The following is a 23,383-nucleotide window of genomic DNA, read 5'->3' as shown; positions in this document are numbered from 1 at the left end:
CACACACTCACAAATGTTTACGCACAAAAAGACATAAACATGTCGTTACCGGTAAAGCGCATGATATATCTATATAATGAACTCCCCCTAACAATATAGTCACCCTCTCTCCACGCACATAGCCATATTAGAATAATCTGCTAACACACACAGCAGTCACATCTACTGTATCTACTGTAGTAGTTAGTCCTCCTTACCCGAGCGCTGCCCCTCTAACATGTGTTATCGAGCTTCCACTTTCACTTACGTTTTCTGGCTCCCTCCTTCACTGGCTCACTCTTTCACTTCTCCAAACGCTCACTGCCCTCGGCATTGGATTTCCTGCATCACAACCCCCTCTCACTCTTCCAGATCTCTCTCTGTTTCTCTCTTTCTTTCTCTCACTTTGTTGCCTAGATAGGTTTGAATGTCCAAATGCTGAATGTTACAGTGGCTTCTCACCCAAAAACCGTGGCCTTTTTTTGGCTTTCCTCTCTCTGGGCTTGAGTCTACCTGTCTTAAGTCTCTGTGTTCGTTTCAATTCACTTTCATATGGATTTTAGGATTGGCTTTCTTTGAAAACGGAGGTGTCATCATGAGGTTGTGCTATTATTACTGACAAAATTTTCTGTCATGTTTATAATTTGGTGGAATAATGGTATCTTTTATTGCGATATTGATATAGCTGGAATTTCTGTGGAAAGAGGCTTTTATTAGCAGATCCTTAGCTTTTTGTTTCCATTTCAAATACTTAAAAAATCAAAGTTTATAAATCCTAAGTAATGAGGAAATCAGGTTATGAAATCACAATTTACAAATAGTTGTAATCAAATGCCAGATGCTTCTGCACATCATATCATAAACAGCTAATGTTTACATTTTGTTAGCTAGCATGTTAGCGGCTTTATACATCAACCTCCCGCTTTCAAAACTTTTTAAGATGAATTCTTCTTATGAAACCCTCACACGATCTCGCATAGCAGATCATCATGAACGTTTCAGAAGCTATTGTTACACTAGCATGCTAACAGCTTAGCATTTAGGAAGAAACTCCAAGTTCAGCATTTCAATGGGATATATGCACAACTTGTGTTTTTCAGCCACTGATAAACTTTCGGTGAAAGCTTAATGTGACTATTTTCATTTACATAAGGTTCCTCTTACAGCATTGATGTTGTAATGTCAGCAAAATACAATCAATTAAATGGACTTTAGCGTTCATTTACTTGTTTAAGCATAAAAGAAGATCATGTAACTGCTAGCGCCAGCAAACAAGCGCAGAAACTCCAATGAAAATACTGAGGTAACATAAACTGTCAATTCTGAGTTAACTATACTCTATTCATTTGATAAAGTTGACTGCTGGGTTTTACAGTGTATCATTACCCCTTTCTTCTCAGATGGGATGCCGGGCCAAAACAAAGGTTACCATGGGGCGACTTTGGCCAAGCATCTCTGTTTTAGATTCTACAAGTGTTCTTCACACTATGAAAAATAGGTATTTGTCATACGTTTTACCCAAATGGTTCATTGGGCAACAACAAAAACAACTTCTATGACATTTCTGTGAAAACGGATTTTAGTTCTTTCATTCACCTCCATTTTTCAAGAGTGTTATTTTGACGTTAAAACATACACATTTACAAAATCTAGTTTCTTAGTAAGATTCCAATAATTCTTCTGTCATAGAAAGGAAAACATCTAATCATATTTGAAAAAGAATATGAACATTGTAATCATAAATATTTATAAACTTGCAAAATGATGGAAAATTGTCAGTTCTTTTCAGTTAAGGCGACCTCTGTTGTCATCTCGAAAACGGCAACACTTTGCACTTAAGACATGAAGAGTCTCCCTCCTCCCCTCTTTCTCTTTCTTGCACTCTTTCTTTTTAGCTGTTTCTATTTTTCCCTCTATCTTTCTGTTTTCTTTCTCTGTATATCTTTTTTTCACTCTCTCTCTCTTTCTCTCTATCACTTTGTCTTTTTCTCATTCTCCCTCGCTGCACTAACTCGTCTTCTCTTTAATCTCCCATCTGCTTTCATTCTCACACATCCAGGGGGTACGCCTATCCGAGGTAAGAGACTAAAGCTACCCACCACATCTATCCTCACCTTATCACTCTCTCTCTCTCTCTTTCTCTCTCTCTCTCTTTCTTCCTCTTCTCCTTTCTCTCTCTTTTTAAATCTTTCTCTCTTCCTCTATCTCTCTGATTGTTTGACTAACCGTGTCATTTTCAGAGACTGTTTTTATCGTGATTAATGTTTGGGTTCTGTCACCATGATAAAGCAACCTCCCCTTTACACAGATTCTATCAGGATGTCTTATCTTTATGGTGAATTAAAATCAAATAGACATTCATTTTGTGAGCTGATAAAAAAATGAAAGAGGATTTACTTGAGTGCTTGTTCAATATGAGCTTTTTTTTTCAGTTGACAGATGATGTCCTGAATTTGTAACCACACATTAGTATTTTACCACTACTTTTACCTAAGGAAGAAATATAGCCAGAGTAATATGCTGCTGGTAAACGTTTGCAAAATTCAAAAATAGACCGGTGGCGTTTTCTTTCTTGTGCTAATGCATTATTGAAGCGGGAAGCTTGCAGGAAATTTTAAAGACTCATTCCTAAAACAAACACATTCTCACTCCCAGCTTGTCACATTTTTATGCTTGGTTGGGCCACCTTGGGTTCCCCTTTGGCATCATTTTTTTGACGTGCAGAGTGTTCCATTGCTTTAAATAGTTTTCCCTATGTGTCAGATGTATTTAATTCTAACATGCATGTGTCAAACTATAAACTGTTTATCTTCCATTGATATTTTTAAACATTTGACCAATATCCTACCATAAACTTAACCACTTCACAACAAGTAAAGTGTAATACAAGTCTTCTGGAGCCATGTAAAATCATTGTGAGCAACAAAGTGAAAGTTTTACTGCTATATATACACAGTTGACGTCAGAATTATTACCCCTCACAAATTATTAGCCCCCTTATATTTTTCCCTGATTTTTGTTTATCAAAAGATTTTTTCAACACGTTTCAAAAGAAAATATTTTTTATTAAAAATTTTGCTGATTTAATTTTATGTTTGAGATGATGAAAGTACATAACGTTGACTAGATACTAGTATTCAGCTTAAAGTGACATTTAAAAGCTTAACTAGGTTAATGAGACAAGTAAGGGTATTTAAGCAAGTTATTGTATAACAGTGGTTTGTTCTGTTGACTATCAAAATAAATGGTTTAAGGGGGCTAATTATGTTACCTTAATAAGTCATTTTATTAATAGGTCATTTTTTGAAATGTAATATCTAAATATTTGAGCAACGATATGTGGATTTAAGTTTAGATAATGGCCTTTTGCATTGAAACCTGACATAACTCTTCTTTAGTCTGCAATTGTTCTATTTTTATATACAATCAAGTATGTGTTTTACATTCAAATGTGGTCGTAATGTTTACATCTATTTTAACTGTAGTTTTATTGGTTTGTTTGATTTATATTGTTCTATATTGTCAGTTAGGCTGGTTAACACCACAAGATTTTCATTCAAGGAAGTGAAGTAAATTTAATATATATTTATATACAGTCCTCAACATAAATGAGTGTGCCTCATTTTGAAAATGTATATTTCCATTGAACATAATAGAAAGATAATACATTAAATGTATGCAAAATATTGGGGAAAGATGGCAAACTACAAATTTTCAACAAAATTGTATACATTTTTTGTTTTTCTTGAACTTTACTCTTTTAAAAAAATATTTAATATTTTTCCTTAACATATACATTTGGGTGTACTAATGTTGGACTATTATTATAAGTTATTTTGTTGGGTTAGCTCCAGATTTAGATTTAGTAATAACTAATCTAATGTATATAAAATATAATCATGTGATGTCAATACCCAAACCACAGTTTGAGGAAAATTTGTGTCAATAAATAAAATTTTGAGGTTTGATATTGTCATTATGAAACAAAACCTAATGATTAACCAACCTGACTAGATAGAACAATATAAATCAAACAAACCAATGAAACAGTTAAAATAAATGTAACATTACCTTTGAATGTCAACAATATATTTCAATGTATATAAAAATAGACCAATTGCAGCCTAAAGAAGAGTTACACAAATGCCATTATCTACCATTCAGTCTACATACTGTTTCTCAAATTTGTGTATATATGCGCCATGGGGTCTTGATCAAGCCTTAAAATGTGTTAATGTGTTGTGTAAACCTACATAAATAAGAGAAGGGGTATTCTCACAGTAGAGATCATATTATTGGACAGATGAGTCATAGTTTTTCATCACTTGTCCCTGAAGGCTTTAAATTTTAAATAAGTATATCACATAAAAAGTGCATTTAGACAGCTTCAAAGCTAGCTGTCACGGACTAAAAGGCACAAAAATCGTATTTAATTTTTATGGGGTCTTTAAACTTTCATATTTGGTCCTCTCCCATTCTTGAATTGCTGCATCATTTTTTAACTGAAAAAAAGAAAACTATGATATACTGCGTGCTGTGTGAATGATTTTTAATAGAGAAGCTAATATCAGACATAAATTATAGAGTATGTTGTTGTTTTTTGGCTTTAGTATGCAAAAAGAGAAGCGATTCACTAAATAGTCTTATCTTTTGAAATATAGAGCAATCCTGAAAAAAGCTGACTGCTTTTACTTTCTTTTTTCCCTGTTTTTGGCAAAGACAGTTGCTTGTTTGTTTTTTTTTTTTTTTTCCTTGTAAGATTGTAAGGCAACATTTTGCTGGTATTTACAAACATTTTCGTCTTGTGTTGGCATGTTTGATTAACAGTTTGTAAAATATTCCAGGTTGAATACACTGTAAAAAATTTAATTTATTACTGGCAATTTTGGTTGTCTGTAATACTGTAAAATTTACATGAGCATTGTAAATTTTACAGTATTACTGGAAGTTTTTAGATTATTAATGGCAATTTTCACAATATTACTTGCAAAATTTAAAACACTGTAAGTTAACAATTATGACTTGCCGTACTTTTACAGCAAAATTGTAATTGTTAATTTACAGTGCAATTGTAAACTAAAATTAACTAAATCAACTAAAATTGCTAGTAATACTGTAAATTTTACAGCAGCTTTTAAACTGTACAATTTAAGCTTTAAGAACAGCATCTGTGGCATACAGTAACAGAAAATAATATTTACTTTACCTTGTTAAAACAAACAAATATTATATGTACAGTAATGCAACAATAATTATATGTACAAACCTGCAACCATAATTTAATTCAAATGAGCAAGCGAAGCAAAATAAATATATACCAAAATGAAGTTTTACAGACTAGTTTCGAGAGGAGCATGTGAAATGATTGATCGTAGCTGGTCTCTCATCCGTAATCAGCTATAATTCAATCAGATTGATTCAAGCTTACAATAAATTGACCAATTCGCCCTACTTCCTTATTTTTGTTTCGGAAGAATCCCCCCTTCCACCCCATCTCCTCCTTTTCCTCTCTTTACCTGGTGGAGCTCTCTAGGCCTATCTGATCTCGGACACCCTTATACACTTAATGACCAGGCGGGTGCCCTGGGCTCAATTATCTCCGAGCTCAGGGCTCTCTCCTGGGACAGCATGCCAAACCTGATATTAGTGTCAAGCATATCATAGTGTGAACTCTTAAAATGTTATTTAGAAATATTTAGATTTTGTGATGTAGTTGCCAGGATTAATTTTGTCTATATAGATTATTGTATATATTTTAATTCAGTTTGATTTTTATTTAGGAAAACTGATTTGTGTGAGGAACTAAGCCAGGGGTCACCAATCCTGGTCCTGTAGGGCCAGTGTCCCTGCAGGGTTTAGCTCCATCTTGCCTCAACACACCCGCCTGAATGTTTTTTAATCATTCCTAGTAAGACCTTGATTAGCTTGCTCAGGTGTGTTTGATTAGGGTTGGAGCCAAAATCTCCAGGACACTGGCCCTCCAGGAACAAGTTTGGTGACCACTGCACTAAGTTATATAGTAGAGATAAACACATATACATACTGTATAAATAATGTAATACCCAAATGACTTGCCTAATTAACCAAACTTAAAATCTAATTGCACCTTTAATTTGAACTTTCATCTAATTGCTTATGCAAAATAAGTAGTGAAATATTATGTACAGCCATCATGGGAAAGACCAAATTTGTATCTGATATTTTTTTGGAAATTAGACATTAGAACTATTACATATCTGAATTCAATATGCTTAACATAATAATAATGTAATATAAAACGATCTCCTTTAATCTGTCTGTTTGTAAATACAGTTCAACTTGTACAGAATCCAGAACATTCCTTCAAGAGGACTGGTCTGGTGACTGTTTATCTTTGCGTTGTAAATGTTTTGCCTTTATATGTGCATGTGTATCCAGGTGCACTTCAGATTGATCAGAGTGAAGAAACTGATCAGGGTAAATACGAGTGTGTCGCAACCAACAGTGAAGGAACACGCTACTCAACACCAGCTAACCTTTACGTCAGAGGTACAGCTTTGAGCTACTTATCTGAATGCTGTAGAATTACTGTAGATATTAAAACCTGTGACTAACAAATTCTTATGAATAGATGCACAGGGTAGTCTGCTTCTTCTTAGATCATCCCCTTCTTACCTTAGACTTTGTTTGTTTATTTCTCCCTGTTGCCTCATTTCTCACTGCCGGACCCCTCTGTAGAGTTAAGAGATGGTAAGTGCCGTTCCTGTCAAAACCAATGCTGTGTTTCTTACTATAATCTAGGCCTCAGACCCTCACATCCACATAATCCTCCCCCTCCACTGGGATTCCCTCCCTGCAGACCATCTAACTCACTCTCCTAATACTTCATATGTCATTTGACACTAATCCGCCATATTTCACCTGATCCTACTTAACTGCATTCCATAGCATCATGCTAATAGCAAATGATAGCATAGTAATACCGTGTACTCGTTTGAACTTTTTACAATATTACTGTTTTTTTTATTACATTAGGCAAATTGTTGATGTTGAAACATACTGTAAAGTTAAAGCATCATTTTCTGTATGTTCTCCATTCATAAGTTTGAGAAACATTTGTAAGACAACATATGCAGTGTAAAACCATAAAATAACTTACTATAGTACTATAGTATATATAACTATACAAATATTGCATAAAATAAATATGTTACATTAAACATTTAAATAAACGTTTTGCAATGAGCTTTCTTACATTATTTAATGGGAAAGTTCACTCTAAAATGAAAATTCAGACCTTAATACCTCTTCATTATTTGCATTTTTAACTGTCCCAAAGTTGTATGCGCTTCTTTCTTTTTATTTTTAACTGTTTGATATTTAAAAAGGTACAAAACAAAATGGAGTTCGGTGGGGAAAAATCATGTAATTTACAACCGAAAGCATGAAAACTGAAAATGGCCTGATGTATATTAAATGTTACATAAAATTTCAGAATTCTTTTTCTGTGATTAGTTTACATCTTTATAAGAATAATAAAGAGCTTAATAGGTTTACAATCTGCCGGCATGCCTTTTTATTTTTATTTTTGTTATTGTAAATACAAAAGAAGGGCATACAGCATTAGAACAAAACATACTTCTAAAGTATATAGTTTAATCTCTGTTATGTTTTTATTTTTTAACATTCATCAATACATCATTATAATCAAAAGTTATATCTAATTTTTTTTGTTGTCCTGAGCTAACATGAACTAACAATAGTTTTATTTTTGTTAATTAGCATTAACAAAGATTCAAATAAATGCTGTGAAAAATGTATTGATGATTATTTTTAGTTCTGGGTAGTTAGTTTTTTTTTTTTTTTTGGGGGGGGGGGGGAGTACGGGGGAGATATGGTGGTCAACAGTGTAATTAAAGATGTAATTAAATAAATTAATTACAGATGTAATAACATGCAGATAATTAATCAAGCATAATTACAATTGAAAAACAAGTATATAGTAAGTACATATTAGTTATATATAAGGTAGAACCTAATTTTGCTTTCAACTGTATATTTTAGATCCGTATAAATTTGTATCTACTTGTATAATCTGCCATTGAACAGTTTTCAGCTTTCTCAAAAAAATGTCTGTCACTTCTCTCATGTTCATCTCTAAATCACTGGCATGTCTATTTGATGAGATGTTTTTTTAATCATATATTCACATTACAAAGAAACAACATAGTTCGGCACATTAAAAAGCAACCCAGCCACATCTTACCTCGCTCTTCTCTACAACACAGATTGCTAACCTGCAGTATACAACATCACAAGTGTTCATCTGTCATACACAGTGCTCTCTGTAGCATCAATAATGTCTTTAGCATGAGTTAATAAATGGCTCTCTGTCTTTCACACCCTCAGTGCGGCGAATCCCTCCTCGATTCTCTGTGCCACCGATGGATTATGAGATCATGCCGGGAGGAAGTGTGAACATCACCTGTCAGGCGGTGGGGGTTCCTATGCCATATGTCAAATGGATGCTGGGAGCCGAGGATTTGACACCAGAAGACGACATGCCTATTGGGCGAAATGTTCTGGAGCTCACCAACGTACGCCAGTCTGCCAACTACACGTGTGTCGCCATGTCTACACTCGGAGTTATAGAAACTGTTTCCCAGATCACAGTTAAAGGTACACAGGAGGGATGTTAAAAGACTCTTTGAAGATGTTTAAAGGGATAGTTTATTGTTTATTAAACTTTCACTTCTTCTAAACCTTTTTGAATTTCCCTCCTCCGTTGAACACAAAATAAGATTTGTTAAAGACAGCTGGAAACGTGTAACCGCTGACTTTCATATTATTTGTTTTTCTATTATGGAAGTCAGTAGGTACAGGTTTTCAGTCTTCTTCAAAATATCTTTTGTGTTCAACAGAAGAAAGGAACTCATGAAGGTTTAAAATTAGGGTTGGGCGATCTTGACCAATTTGACATTGTACAATATCTTATGTGAATCATCACGATGGACGATGGCATCGTCGTTGTAGGCGGCGGTAAATTAATTATTTTTAAATAATTAATGAATCCATAACAAATTAATTATTTGTAGCCTATTGTTTCAACCACCTGACCCGCATAGTCTTTGCTTTACCCATAACCAAATCATAAATAAATAATGATAAGTCACACACAAAATACCACCTGTCAATCACTTTTTCTGCGGGACTCTGGCATGAGTAGGCAGAGTGATCTGTGTCGTTATAATGGCATCGACAAACTTGGTTGGTAAAAAAGGTACACAACCAACAGGAACCAACCAACAGTATATGAGGTTAAGTACAAGCGTGAAAGCTAAAGATTGAAGCAGTGTACTTACACTGTTATACGTTACCTGATTCAATAGACAGAAGAGTCATCAGATTGAGACAAGATTAATTAAATATCACGTTTAACAACTATAATGAGACGCGATCCAGCGGTAGGTGCACTGCTCTCTGGGGTTTTGTGCTCAAAGCACCCGCTGTGAAAGCACCCGCTAAAAATTAATCTTTGGATCACAGGATTCCCACTACATTTATTATATCTTTACAATACATTTTCCTAATTCTCCTTCTCCATCTTCCAGCTCTTCCCAATCCTCCAGGAAGTCCAGTTGTAATGGAGCGATCTGCCACCAGCATTACTCTCATGTGGGACAGTGGAAATCCACACCCTGTTTCTTACTACATCATCCAGTATCGTCCCTCCTCGTCCACCGACCCCTTCAAAGAAATCGATGCCATTGCAACAACCCGCTACAGTGTTGGTGGGCTCAGCCCCTACTCCCACTACCATTTCCGGGTGGTGGCGGTGAACTCAATCGGTCGCGGCGCACCGAGTCCAACCGTGGATGCTCGAACGGCGGAACAGGCACCCAGTTCCCCTCCTCGCCGGGTCAGGGGTCGAATGCTGAGCGGATCCACAGCCATGGTGCAATGGGAGGAGCCAGAGGAAGCCAACGGCCAGGTGGTTGGTTACAGGGTCTATTACACATCAGATTCATCGCTGTCTGTCAGCCAATGGGAGAAGGAGATGGTTCGAGGGGCCAATTTTTTGAACATACGAGACTTGACCCCCAACAAAACCTATTATATTAGAGTTCTCGCCTTCACCGCAGTCGGAGATGGACCTCTTTCCAGTGATTTGCACATCATTGCTAAAACAGGAGGTATGCAGAATGTATATGTATATGTAAAACATATATATACTATATGTTTTTATATTAATTTTCAGTGGTGGAAGAAATGCATAAATCATCAAACATCTATGTAAAAGTTCTGATATTCAAATAAATTATTACTCTAGTAAAAGTAAAAAGAAATACCTGTTTAATTTTACTTTAGTCAAAGGGCAAAACTACTTTATTGTTGTATTTAAAGTAAAGTAAAATGTAATTATGGATGTTTATTTATTTAGCTAATTAGACATTTTATTTATTGCTATAATCATACTGATAATTAATGATAGTGATCAAGTGTGCAAGTAACTGAAAATATTATAACGCTTAGTACATGCTTTAACCTACCCTGTTTAAAGAGTAATGCACAAATATGGGAATGTCCACTTTCAAGCATTTCATACAGTTGGGCTTAAACGGGTCGACTTTTTACAGCAGATTTAGTTCACGCACAACTGACAGCTGTGGCCTAAATATGATTTCATTTACAATAATAAATCCTGAAATTCAGCTTTAGCAACTCACATTTCGCACCTTCAGTCACAGGAACTCAAGCTGAGAGGATCTGATTTTAACTAATTTTGCATCAGTTTAAAATTCCATGAACCATTTACTGGAGACTCACTCTGAACAGATGAGTTGAGTCATTGACTGTAGACTCACTCTGACTGCATCATGACTGGGTCAGCAAGTTGACAAGATAACTGTTTTAAACCCTTCCTGAGCACTGCATTTCGCGTTTTAAGTGCAAAGATGCATTCTGCATGAATGTCTCCCGAATCCGCGCATGTGGTGAACATATTGCAGTAAAAACTGGTCGCACAAAACAATTTTATGCACTCTCACAAATGCTCCCAAATATATTTTGAGGTCGCATAGATAAAATTTTGGGTGTATATGCGACCAAAATGGTCGCAATTTTAAGCCCTGTTGTAGCCTTGATCTGAATAAATCATTTGAATCAATTTATTGGTAACTGTAGCCTCAATCTGATTGATTTGTTTGAAACAATGTATTATTAATCGTAGCCTCAATCTGACTAAATCATTTGAATCAGTGAGTCAGTAACTAGCATCATTCTGACTAAATCATTTAGATCAATACATGTTAACTGTTGCCTTAATCTGACTTAATCATTTAAATCAATATATTGTTAACTGTAGCCTCAAATTGACTGATTTATTTTAAACAATATATTGTTAACCGTAGCCTCAATCTGACTAAATCATATGTATGAGTGAGTCATTAACTAGCCTCAATTTGACTGATTCATTTGAATCATTATAGTGTTAACTGTAGCCTCACTCTGAACGGATCAATTGAATCAATATAGTTGTAACTGTAGCCTTAATTTGACTGAATCATTTGAGTCAGTAAATTGTTAATTGTAGCCTCACTCTAATTAGATCATTTGAATCAGTGAGGCATTAAATGTCGCCTTAGTCTGACTGGATCATTTGAATCAATACATTGTTTACTGTAGCCTCACTATAATTAGATCATTTGAATTAATATGTTACATGTGGACTCACTCTGACTGGGTCATTTGAATCAGCAGGTCACTGTTACTGTAGACTAACTCTGACTGGATCTGTTGAATCAATATAGTGTTAATGTACCCTCACTCTGACTGGATCATTTGAATCAACCTAGTGGTAACTGTAGCCTTAATTTGACTGAATCATTTGAGTCAGTATATTGCTAATTGTAGCCTCACTCTAATTATTTCATTTGAATCAATATATTACGTGTGGACTCGCTCTGACTGGATCATTTAAATCAGTGAGTCATTAAATTCAGCCTTAATCTGACTGGATCATTTGAATCAATGTATCATTAACTTTAGACTTGCTCTGAATCATTTGGATCAGTGAGTTATTGACTTCAGAACAGAGGCAATTGGATCTTTTCAATTAAAAAATTAATTGTTCAGTACGATTTGTTAAGCAATTTATCAGAGTAACTGACCATATTTAGTTCGTTTACGAAGGGTATACCCCTACCACATCTCCTAACATGATAAATAATACATTTAAACCAATACGCATGATAAATACATTTATGTATTGGCAAAAAATGCTATACTTTGTTTTAGAATGGAGTAAAAGTAAATGTTTCCTAAAATGAAAAATACTCAGAAAGCACAGATTCGTTAGATGCCCTCAAGTACAGTAGTGAAATAACACAAATACTGTCCACCGCTGTTAGTATTGCAGCATATTTTATTTCTGTTGCATCATTTTCCAAGCATCGTCTTTTTGCTTATTCCTAGTCCCGTCGCAACCCACCGAGCTGAAGGCAGAGGTGAAATCAGAGACCAGCATCCTTCTGTCGTGGATCCCTCCCGCTCACAGTGGCACAGATGCCATCACTGGCTATGAGCTCATTTACAGACTTGGAGACCAGCCAGAGCAGGTACACACACGCACACAGACAGACATGCTGAACGTTTTCATTTTGTAGCGTCTGCTTTAATGCTAATTACTTTAAACCCCTCTCCTGCAGAAAATAACATTTGATCCAAGCTCCAGTTATCTGCTGAAGAATCTGAAGCCGTTTTCCACCTACGTATTTCAGCTAGCAGCGCGCAGTAAACACGGCCTGGGGGCTTTTACAAGTGAAATCACCGTTCAGACTCCACAAACACGTATGTTCTGTCTAAAGCTTTTGTAAAAACAGACGCAAATATCTTTATGCTTGCTGAAAACAACAAGCTGTGTCAAGGGATGCTGCTGTGCTGGCACTTGCTTATTTAGCTCAAACTGGTCCACCAGGTTATCTAGCTACTTTATATTTTCTAGCTTATTTCAGCATTAGCCTTATCAGAATGCTTCTCACTGGTGGACTAGACTTGAATGTCAGGATTTCTTGATTTTAGCTAATTTTAAACAATGCGCTTTAACAGGCCTTTTTTTAATAAACAACATGCCCATGAGTCAACAAAGTGGTGCAAATGGATTTGCTATTTAAACAAGTGGTGCAAAATGTGAAAATTACAGTTGCACTGGTCTGAAAATATGCAAATTTCATGAGCCATGTACTGGAGACCATGGGCTTTATTTTATTGATCTAAGTGCAAAGTCTAAAGCGCATGGCACAAAAGCATTAAGGGCATGTCTGAATCCCCTTTTGCTATTTTAAGGATTGAAAAATACATTCTGCGCCCTGACGCATGTCTAGCAGGGTTGTGCTTATTCTCTTAAGGAGTTATGGGTTTGCTTTGAGTATAAAGTGTATTAAAGTAAACAGAATCTCATCTCCCATTCCCTTTAAGAGTCAGTTGCGTCGCCCCATGGCACATTTTTTATTTACATAGTGGACTTTGTAAGTCAAAAAACTGAATGCTTCACTAGTAAGAAAACAGTTAAACAGACCATCTGCTTCAGGATAAAGAATGAGCTTCCATTTGTCCTTTTTACTTTTTCTTTACTTTACTTTTACTCTTTACTTTACTCCTTTTGTGATGTGAGGAAACGGTGGAAACTCACTCCACCGCTTACATATTTAATTTGTTAAGCACAAAGATCTGTTTCAGAACTATTTCTAAATTAATTTCTAATTTCCAGCAAACCAATAAATGAACAAAAATAACGAAGTGTGGTCAGCAAACTTGTGTAGAAAGTGAAAAAGGCATGGAACTAGTGGTTTTTAAATTTATGTAGAAAATAATAATTTTTGTAACATTTTAATCCTTTAATTTTTTTGACATGTACAGATATTTGTGTATTGCTGATCATCCTGTTTGTATTAAAACTAACACTTTTAGTTGGTCAATGGTGCAGTCTATTTCATCTCCTCAACATAGCAAACTGCAACATGCCCATGAGTCAACAAAGTGGTGCAAATGGATTTGCTATTTAAACAAGTGGTGCAAAATGTGAAAATTACAGTTGCACTGGTCTGAAAAAAGCAAAAAATTTAGCCATACACACCTTGTGCCTAATTTCGCCTATTTTCGTATGATAGGGCCCTGTGAACTGATCTATTTAGCTATTCACTGTAAACTCACTCTGGTTGGATTGTGTGAACCAGTGTATTTTATAAAATTTTTATTAATATTTTCTAAATATAGTTAGATAAAATACACATTCCTAATTGTATTAAAGCTATAATAATTTATCAAAAGTGACAAGACTTTTACAATGTTTGTATTTTTTACCAAAATGCATTTTGAAAAATTCGTCACTGTTTCTACAAATGCCAAAAATAGCACATTAGAATGATCAACATATTTCTGTAAAATGACTTCTGAAGGACAGTGGAGACTGGAGTAATGATGCCAAAACGTTTTCCTGTTCACTTACATGGATAAATTGCTTTTTAAAACACAACAAAATTGAAAACAGCTATTTCAGATGGTCAAAATGTTTACTAATACTATTGTTTAATTTGTATTCTGATCAAATAATTGCAGTCTCGGTGAGCATAAGAGTCTTCTTTCCAAACCATTGAAAATCTGACTGACCTTAGTACTTTGAACAGTAGCATATTGTTCATAAAAACAAGTTTCAAATGAGGAAACAGCACTTAAACAGATTAAAACATTAAACTAAATCCTTAAACTTGAAAGATAAATAGAGCTAATTAATCAATAAGAATAATATTTATGCCAATCGTAACTATCACAAGCGTGTTTTTTTTTTATTTATTTACTGAAAAAAAAAATCGCATATTGATTCACTTTAAGAAATCATATTTAAGAGAGTCAAGTTTAAGAGAGCATGTTTGTTTATCACCTTTTTGCTTAACTTTTAACACAACCCATTGCTGCTAGATGGAGATTGTTACCTGGATTCTCCCATTAGCAGAACTACACTAAACTGAATGAATTTAATCAGTAGCTCTCCAACACTGGTCCACACTCACATTAAGTGAAGCGGAGTGTTCTCTTTCCAACATCTAGATAAGAAAGATTAATTACACACACACACACACACACACACACACACACACACACAGAGAGAAAGGAATATATTAAGAGAAACTCTGGGGGCCATGAATGCAGACACATACACAGGCATATTCTATAAGTGTATGTGTTTACCATATACTGTGTGAATTTAAAACCTTAAGCAATGGGTGTAAAATGAAATGTATTCTAGGTTTCTGTGGGTCTTTTAAAAGTATTAATTCTTACATATAAAATATAAGGTCTTAAAATGTGTTAAATCAAAGCAGAAAGTCTTCCACTGAAAATCTAATTCATCTGAATATCTTCTTTAATATTTAGTACCTTTACTAGATACAAAATAAAGAAAGCTCAGAAAATGAACAAAATAAACAAATAAATAGTGAAGACTGTATCTGTAAGCAGCTATTAAAAATTTTTTTAATAAGCATTTTTTCTGAACCCATTAAATCACAGGTGTCAAACTCAGTTTCTGGAGGGCCGCAACTCTGCCCAGTTTTGTTCCGACCCTAATTAAACACACCTGATCAAACTAACTGAGTCCTTTAGGCTTTTTTTAAAGATTTATTTATCTGATTTTAATGACAGTTAACAAGCAAAAGTAACAGAAAATAACAGTACAAATAGAAAACAATATATAAAAATAAATGTATAACAGTACAAAATTGATTAAAAGAATAAAAAAATACCACAATATGACTCTCATATTGTGCAACAAACTGTATATGATGTGCTTAAACAATATATGATGTGCATTTATTTCACAAATGAAGCATAAAAACAGGTCAGGTTTGATAGTTGAGGTTGGCAGCATGGTGTTTTAGGTCAAATAAATAATGATAATAAAAGAAAAATAAATATTTTTTAAATATATAAAACTGACTAGGTTGCAGGGTGGCACATTCTTCAAACTTGTGGTTTTATGTCAGGAAGAGTTGTATGCTAGTGTTACATAAGTCCTTTAGGCTTGTTTGAAACAGACAGGTAAGTGTTGAAGCAGGGTTGAAACTAAACTGTGCAAGGATGCGGTTTGAGTTTGACACCCCTGCATTGTATATTCACAATTTTAAAACCCACGTATCAAGATTTCTCATGTCATATAATTTTGCTTCTTAATAAATGTATTTTAAATGTATCTTAAGAACTGTTAGATATTTGATATGGAAAACAAGACAACTTTTAACAGTCTGATCAGAAGATTAGAACCTCAAGCGTTTTTGTGCAATTAATTAAAATTGAGATTAAAATTCTGTTTAAATTGTGTGATAGTATATATATATATATATATATATATATATATATATATATATATATATATATATATATATATATATATATACATATATATATATATATATATATATATATATATATATATATATACTGTATATATATATATATATATATATATATATATATATATATATATATATATATATTTATTTTTTTTATTTTTTATTTTTCTTGAGGAGTTGCTTATAGGTCTCACTGCCTGCTCCCAATACATTTACATTTACAAAACATATTCACGTTGTGTGGTCCCTCTCAAATTTTTGGGCCTCAAGTCTTTTTTAACTTCATAAATCTACTTTCATAAGACCTGCAGAAACCCTGTGTACTTTATTAAATAAAAGACCATCTGTAAGTAAAGTTAGTAATTAAATGTCTAAAATGATCAAAAACCTCCTCAAATGTACTAGCATATTAATGCACATAAATATTGCATTGAGGCCAGAAGCAAGTTCTATTCACATTAATTAAAACATGTGTTCTGACGTGAGTAAATGTTTCCTTGATGCAAAGAGTAATTGCTGTTGACAATGTTGCAAGTACAAATAGTGTGTGTAAGATTTGGGCATGAGAAACTCCCTTCCACTGATTTGTAACTAGGCTTACTTAAAGAGAAACAAACCCCTTATAGCCCGTTTCCACTCATTGGTACGGTACGGGTCACCTTTATCAAGCTTGCGTTTCAACTGCCAAAAGCGTACTCTTTTAATAGGCGTGGTGTACAACGTAAAGTTTCAGTCGGCGTCATTCTCCCTCGAAGAAATGAGTACCGTAAAACCATACCGGTCGTTCACATATCATAAGAAAAACACTTCTCACAAAACAGATGCTTTATACACATAAATACTTGTATATAAATGTTCATAACTAAACTTTTTATGAACAGGATTTGATTATAACTGCAGATCAATGATATAGGTGAAATAGCCTACTGAAAAGTCTGCAATTCTATAAAATAAATAAATAAATAAATGCAGCATATATGAAAACATACAGCCCCTTACAGTGTCTGATATGTTACCAATTACAGAAAAACTACACACAGTATACATTTAGTCATTATTTGACTTCAAAAACAACACAAAATATAGCAAACAGTCAGAGCAAACCTCTCACATGTGTCTTTAATCCTCAGCAGCACATGTAGCCTCTTGTTAGAAAGTAATTCCTTCATTCCGAGTCTATAATAGTTTAAAAGGCGATGATAAAAGTTTTCATGAACAAGACTTCCATTATAATGCCATTTTTTTGACGTATGTCATTATGTATGGAATGCTGTTTCCAGGTCCAAGCCCCAACTCATTTAAATTTAGAAAATATTCATTTATGACCTAAACTGGATTCCATATTAAATCATGATGTCTCTGTACTTTTATGCTTGAACCCGGAAACTGATTCGCTTGACATCACACTTAACAAGCGATTGCAAAGCTATGACATATAATATTGTATTTTTGATTTTTGCTGGTTTTTCTGATTGAGAAGAAGTAAAATGTGTAATTTTTACTGTTGATCATCAGTTGGCAGCATTAACTCTTTAGATAGACCTGCGCAAAAGAGTTGCTGGCTTTTAAAAAGACCTCTATTCGAAATTTGAACAGTTTAAAAGGGTTAAACAAATACATAGGTATTTTGAGTTGATATACTGGCATAGAGTGTTATGTGAGCCCCTTGACTAGCATGAATCTGTCTGTTCATTGGATTGGTTAAGTGTAAGCAGGTAAGAGCATGAAACACTCAATAAAAGGATCTGGATGGAGGAAGTCAAACAAGTAAGTTTTATGTTCATGTCAGTTCATCATACGTGGATGACAGCATCACAACGTTTTACCTGTCTGTTTTGTCTTTTTCTTTTTTTGTCTTTTCTCTTGATTTCATTTCACTTCCACACATTATCATCCAACAACTCTTAACACACACTTAAACCTGCTCACTTCTCTAACGACCCAATTAGAATCCATACCCCCTCCTCAGGACGTAACTTGCACAAGCCCCTCCTCCACAAGTCTGCTTCTCAGCTGGGCCTCGCCCCCCACTGATGAAAATGGGATTGTTACTGGGTACTCCATCCGATATGTGGCAGTTGAACGGGACAAAGACCCTGTTCAAAAGATCTCAGACATCCCGTCTAATTGTTTCCGATATCGAATCGAGGGACTGAAGAAAGGAACCCTGTACTCTGTGACCATCGCTGCCCACACTGACAATGGTCAAGGGCCTGAAAGTCTGCCGATATTGGTCCGCACAGAGGAAGACGGTATGTCTGTGTGACAGTGCCCAAATATGAAACTAAACCTCCCTTTCCCTCATCTACTAAAGACACATTTGCCTTTCCAAGTGGCTGGAATATTCCTGATTTCTCCCCAACTCCTCTTTGGATTTCCTTACAGTCATAACATGGTCAGAACCCTTTCCATGGCTTAATCTTTTGTCCCAACTGTATATATTGAGAAAATGAAACCCCGATACCATGCCTCCTTTCCTCACCCTCTCCTGTGAGCTGGAGAGAAAGTTGAGTTGTGACGACGTGTCCTTTACTAAAATGCCCCTTTAGTGCCCAGCGCACCGCCGCGGGGTGTGGATGTGGTGGTCTTAAACGCCACCTCTGCCAGAGTGTCATGGAAACCTCCGGTTGCTGAGCGACAGCATGGAAAGATCCGTGGTTTCCAGGTGACATACGCCAGACGAACTGCAGGGGAGAGAACAGTTTCGCCCAGAATCAGGGAACACCTACTGAGAGACCCACAGGTAGGAGACTTTACCTCTCTGACGCACACACATGTACACTTCTAAAGTCAATATGCACTTTTTAGAAGAGTGCATTTACAAGATAAAAAAATAACCTCAAACTTTGCAACTTGCTGTTCTTAGCTTGGATAATTCATATGAAAGGGCATCTATGATGAAAATCTTCTTTTGGGAACTGTTTGGACAGAACTGTGTGTAGGTATGTGTTCACAGTCATATTAGGGTGATTTAAAGACAATATTGTTTAAAGAAAATACGTCTTTTTTTTATTTCCTGATATTAAAATAGGATCCAAATCCCTCCCATTTTGAGGCCCACCACAATGTGACGTAGGAGTACCGTTTTCACACCAACCAAATTGATTGACTTCGTAATAGCGCATGCGCAAAGCAACTAGGATTAAAAGATCTGTTGAGCTCGCTGTGATCATCAATCATTAAATGTGATCAACAATGAGTCTTACAAGTTTAAAAAGTTTTTTAAGAGTTCACACTTGGCTGATGATTTATTATAAAGCAAGTTTGGCATGCGTCCCGGGAGAGAGCCCTGAACTCACAAAGTTTTTGAGCCCTGGGCCCCCTCCCGTTTGCGGGGCGAGAGGTGAGTTTGAGTAAGAACCTCTTTTGATAAGAGCTGATGACAGAATATGATTGCTATGTAGAGATATGCTGCTGGATAAGAGTTTGACTGTAGTGCTAAATTTAGATTTGATCAATTCACTTATGATGCATGTTTTTTAAAATGTGGGATTCCGGTTTTAGAATTCCTGCTGCACAGCTAAGACACTTGCTAATTCAGTTGTTGCAGTAGGTGGTTAGTTATTTTTAAATGTGTGATCTGACTGAGTAATTGGACCTGACTGAGATGTAAATGTCAGTAATGTGGTTTCGTTTACAACATTACTGTATGTTTGCATTTGGTCAGGTTACTAAGGCAGATGACCTTTATTAGGATGTATGCTTGTCACATCGATGCACAATAACAGACTTGCTCTGATGTGGTGATCACAGATTCAGTGACGCTGAGAGAAGTGGTGAAGCTGAAGTATTTTATGTTTATAGCTTCACATGTCTACAGAGAGGTAGAATTTCCATGAAATAGTGTTTAAGTGGGTATTTAAGTGGCTCTTCTTGATTTACTTTTTCTTTTTCAGATTTTTTAAAGTGTCTTTAATAAATCTTGTTAAAATAATGTTAATTAGATTTTTATATGTAACAATTTCAGTGCACAAAAGAAGTTGTTTAGAAAAAGTAAGCATTAATAACAGTAAGTAAGATAATTGTTTATGTGGAGGTGCTGAAACTATTTTATCCCTTTTACAAGACGTAAGATAAGCCTTTGGTGTTTCCAGAATGTGTCTGTAAAGTATCAGCTGAAAATACCTATCAGATTGTTAATTATATATAATAGAATATGTCCATTTTGGTTTCTGAATACATTGTAGCTGTTTTTGTAGCCTGTGGTTTTAAATGCAAATGAGCTGCTTCTCCCCGCCCACCGATCCGACATGCGTGTCTGCTTTTCCTGCTTTACATCAGATAAACAGCAGTCAATGATCGAGACAGTCTTGGATGAAGCTGAAATAAAGCTCATTAGTCAAAAACACCAAGTAAGTGTTTTTGATGTATTTGTGGTGGAGTTTATTCAAGCTTTTCTGAAACGATGAGCCACACACTAATGCTATTTGGAGTACACACATACACACATATTAGCATTTACTGACACTATGTGGCCATGGTAATTATAGTGGTTAAGAATTACTTTGCGATTTTACTGTCTTTATTACAAACATGCTCTGTTTTTAAAATGTTGTATACATGTATACATGTTGTTATGGCGCTTGTCAATCAATTCGGTGGGCGGGGTAAACCGCACCCCTATGTCACGTTGTGGTGGGCCTCAGAATCACTTGGATTTGGGTCCTATTTTATTGTCAAGAAGTTTAAAAAAGAGACTTGTTGAGTTTATATCGCTCCAATATGACTGGACACACTACCTACACACAGTTCTGTCCAAACTGCTTACAAAAGTTGATTTTTATCATAGGTGCCCTTTAATAAAGCAATTTTTCTGTAAAATCTATATTAAAAATGTTGATTATGAGAATGTGAAAACAGATTTAAACATAGTTGAAGTTTTGTCATTTTTCAGTGATTCTGGAAACGCTGCTAATTGAAAAAACACTTGAATAGACTAGAAACATGAGGCAGATTCCAAATATCACTCAATCTGTATGAGTTGTTTGTTTGTCAGTGATTAGGCTTCTTAGCTCAGCTAATGCTCTCTAAATGGACTATAAATTTGCTTTAATTAGCAGATAACATCAGTATATGCTTATTATCTGCATGCTAAGACAGAACCTCTGATAACTATCTCAGAAACTAAGAGCCTTAAAACCACCATGTAATTGTTTCAGTGAACCTTTCACACTGTTTATTCTCAATAGACATTCATTCACTGTGTGTGCAAATAGTCATATTGCATCCTGGCATTCACTTTAATTTTTGTCTTGCTTTGTTTTTGTAAGCAGCCGCAGAATGACTCAATAGAACATGTGAGTATATCTTTTTTGAACATGACCCAAATTTTTCATGCATATTGGATGTTTGCTTTTAAAATATATCAAGATCATATAGTTGAATGGGGGAAAATATATTTCAACAAATGTCTAAGCAAATTAATAGAATAATGAAATCATAAACATTGCTTATTTAGCTTAAATCACATACTATACATGAACATACTATAGTCAACTAAAAAGTGTTTCTATAATAAGGATATTGAGTTTATTAACTGAAAAGCAGGACTTCCAGGAGCCACCATATTAAGCATGGCGATTCCTCCCATTAATTTTGCAACAAGCCCCCTTCCCTATGCAATCTCTGATATGAATACAAATTATATGGAGCAGTATTGTAGGACATTTGGTCTTCTTAGTTATATAGTAAAGTGTGTATGTGTTTATTAGGAAGTGATTTTGACCGATTTGTGGCCGAACACTGAATACTCTGTGACCGTGGCTGCATTCACCTCAAAAGGCGATGGAGCACGCAGCAAACCTATCGTCATCAGAACTAAACCATCATGTGTGTATACTGTACTATATTTTTACATGCCTGTCTCACATACACACACTTACACATACACCTGAGAATAGTCACCCAAAAATGGTGAAAAGTGATTTACATCTGTGTTGTGTTTAATAATAGGCTAATAGATGTCTAGATGTCCAAACAGATGTCTTGGACAAAACAAGCCTACATTTGGGCTGCCGATGAAAAATCTAATAGAGAATAGTCTATAAATAGACTAGTCATCAAATAGACAGATTAGACCAGTGGTCTCAATCTCAATTCCTGGAGGGCCGCAGCTCTGCACACTTAAGCTCCAACCACCTCCCACTCACACCTGCTTAATAGTCTCTAGTGGTTTTGAACACCTTGATCAGTTGGATCAGCTGTGTTTTATTAGGTTTGTAGCAAAATTATGCAGAGCTGCAGCCCTCCAGGAATCCAGATTTAGACCTACGGATTAGACAAGTCTATTTTTGGACTATTGTTAGTTGACAATTAGACTTTCACTGACAGCCTAATTGTTGTAGCTGAGATCTTAATGTTTGGATGTCTATTAGATGACTTCTAAAAATAATTGCTTGGTGGGTTACCCTGTATGTTCTTTTCAATGGTAATATTCTAATTTTCAAAAATTATTGAGACCATTTTTTAATTGTATCTAGTGATACGCTAAAAAAAAAAAATCTGACTTGTAGAGCAACAGCCCTATCTTTGTTAACAAATTGTTCTATTTTTCTTATTAATCCAAATAAACTTAAAAATACATTACAGTTGAAGTCGGAATTATTAAACCGCCTGAATTATTAACCCCTCTGTTTATTTTTTCCCCAGTTTTAACAGAGAGAAGAGTTTTTTCCAACACATTTCTAAACATAATAGTTTTAATAACTCATTTCCAATAACTGATTTATTTTATCTTTTGCCATGATGACAGTTGTTACGGCCCAAAAGCCAAAACTGGCTCAAATAACAATATCAAGGTTTGAGCCGAACATATGAATGGACAAAGACGATTGAATTAACAAATTGACGTCCAGTCAATAAATCTTTAATTTGCATAAATCAAATGTTTAAATAAAGACGACAAATATTAACAAAAACCTGTAGACAGGTAGGGCAGATAAACAAAACAGTTCCCTGACTATAACTGTTCTTAATGGATAGATCTTACCTACAACTACTAACAGTAAGTAATATTTTAC

At 35.0% G+C, this 23,383-nt stretch overlaps 1 protein-coding gene across 9 annotated transcripts in view; it reads left to right on the top strand.

Annotated features, from left to right (window-relative positions):
- ptprdb (protein tyrosine phosphatase receptor type Db) overlaps positions 1–23,383 on the top strand; it is a 149,892-nt gene that overhangs the window by 74,367 nt on the left and 52,142 nt on the right. For 2 of the 9 annotated variants that reach the window (XM_073944815.1, XM_073944750.1), the window contains exons 9-15: positions 2,039–2,056; positions 6,397–6,507; positions 6,697–6,708; positions 8,368–8,637; positions 9,570–10,151; positions 12,433–12,575; positions 12,666–12,807. In XM_073944815.1, coding sequence (XP_073800916.1) covers positions 2,039–2,056; positions 6,397–6,507; positions 6,697–6,708; positions 8,368–8,637; positions 9,570–10,151; positions 12,433–12,575; positions 12,666–12,807 — 1,278 coding nt within the window. 9 annotated transcript variants of the gene reach the window in all.

Source organism: Danio rerio, chromosome 1 (assembly GCF_049306965.1).
Source record: "Danio rerio strain Tuebingen ecotype United States chromosome 1, GRCz12tu, whole genome shotgun sequence".
Taxonomy (NCBI): Eukaryota; Metazoa; Chordata; class Actinopteri; order Cypriniformes; family Danionidae; genus Danio; species Danio rerio.
The sequence above is the reverse complement of the archived record's forward strand: the minus strand, read 5'-3'. Positions and strand labels throughout refer to the sequence as shown.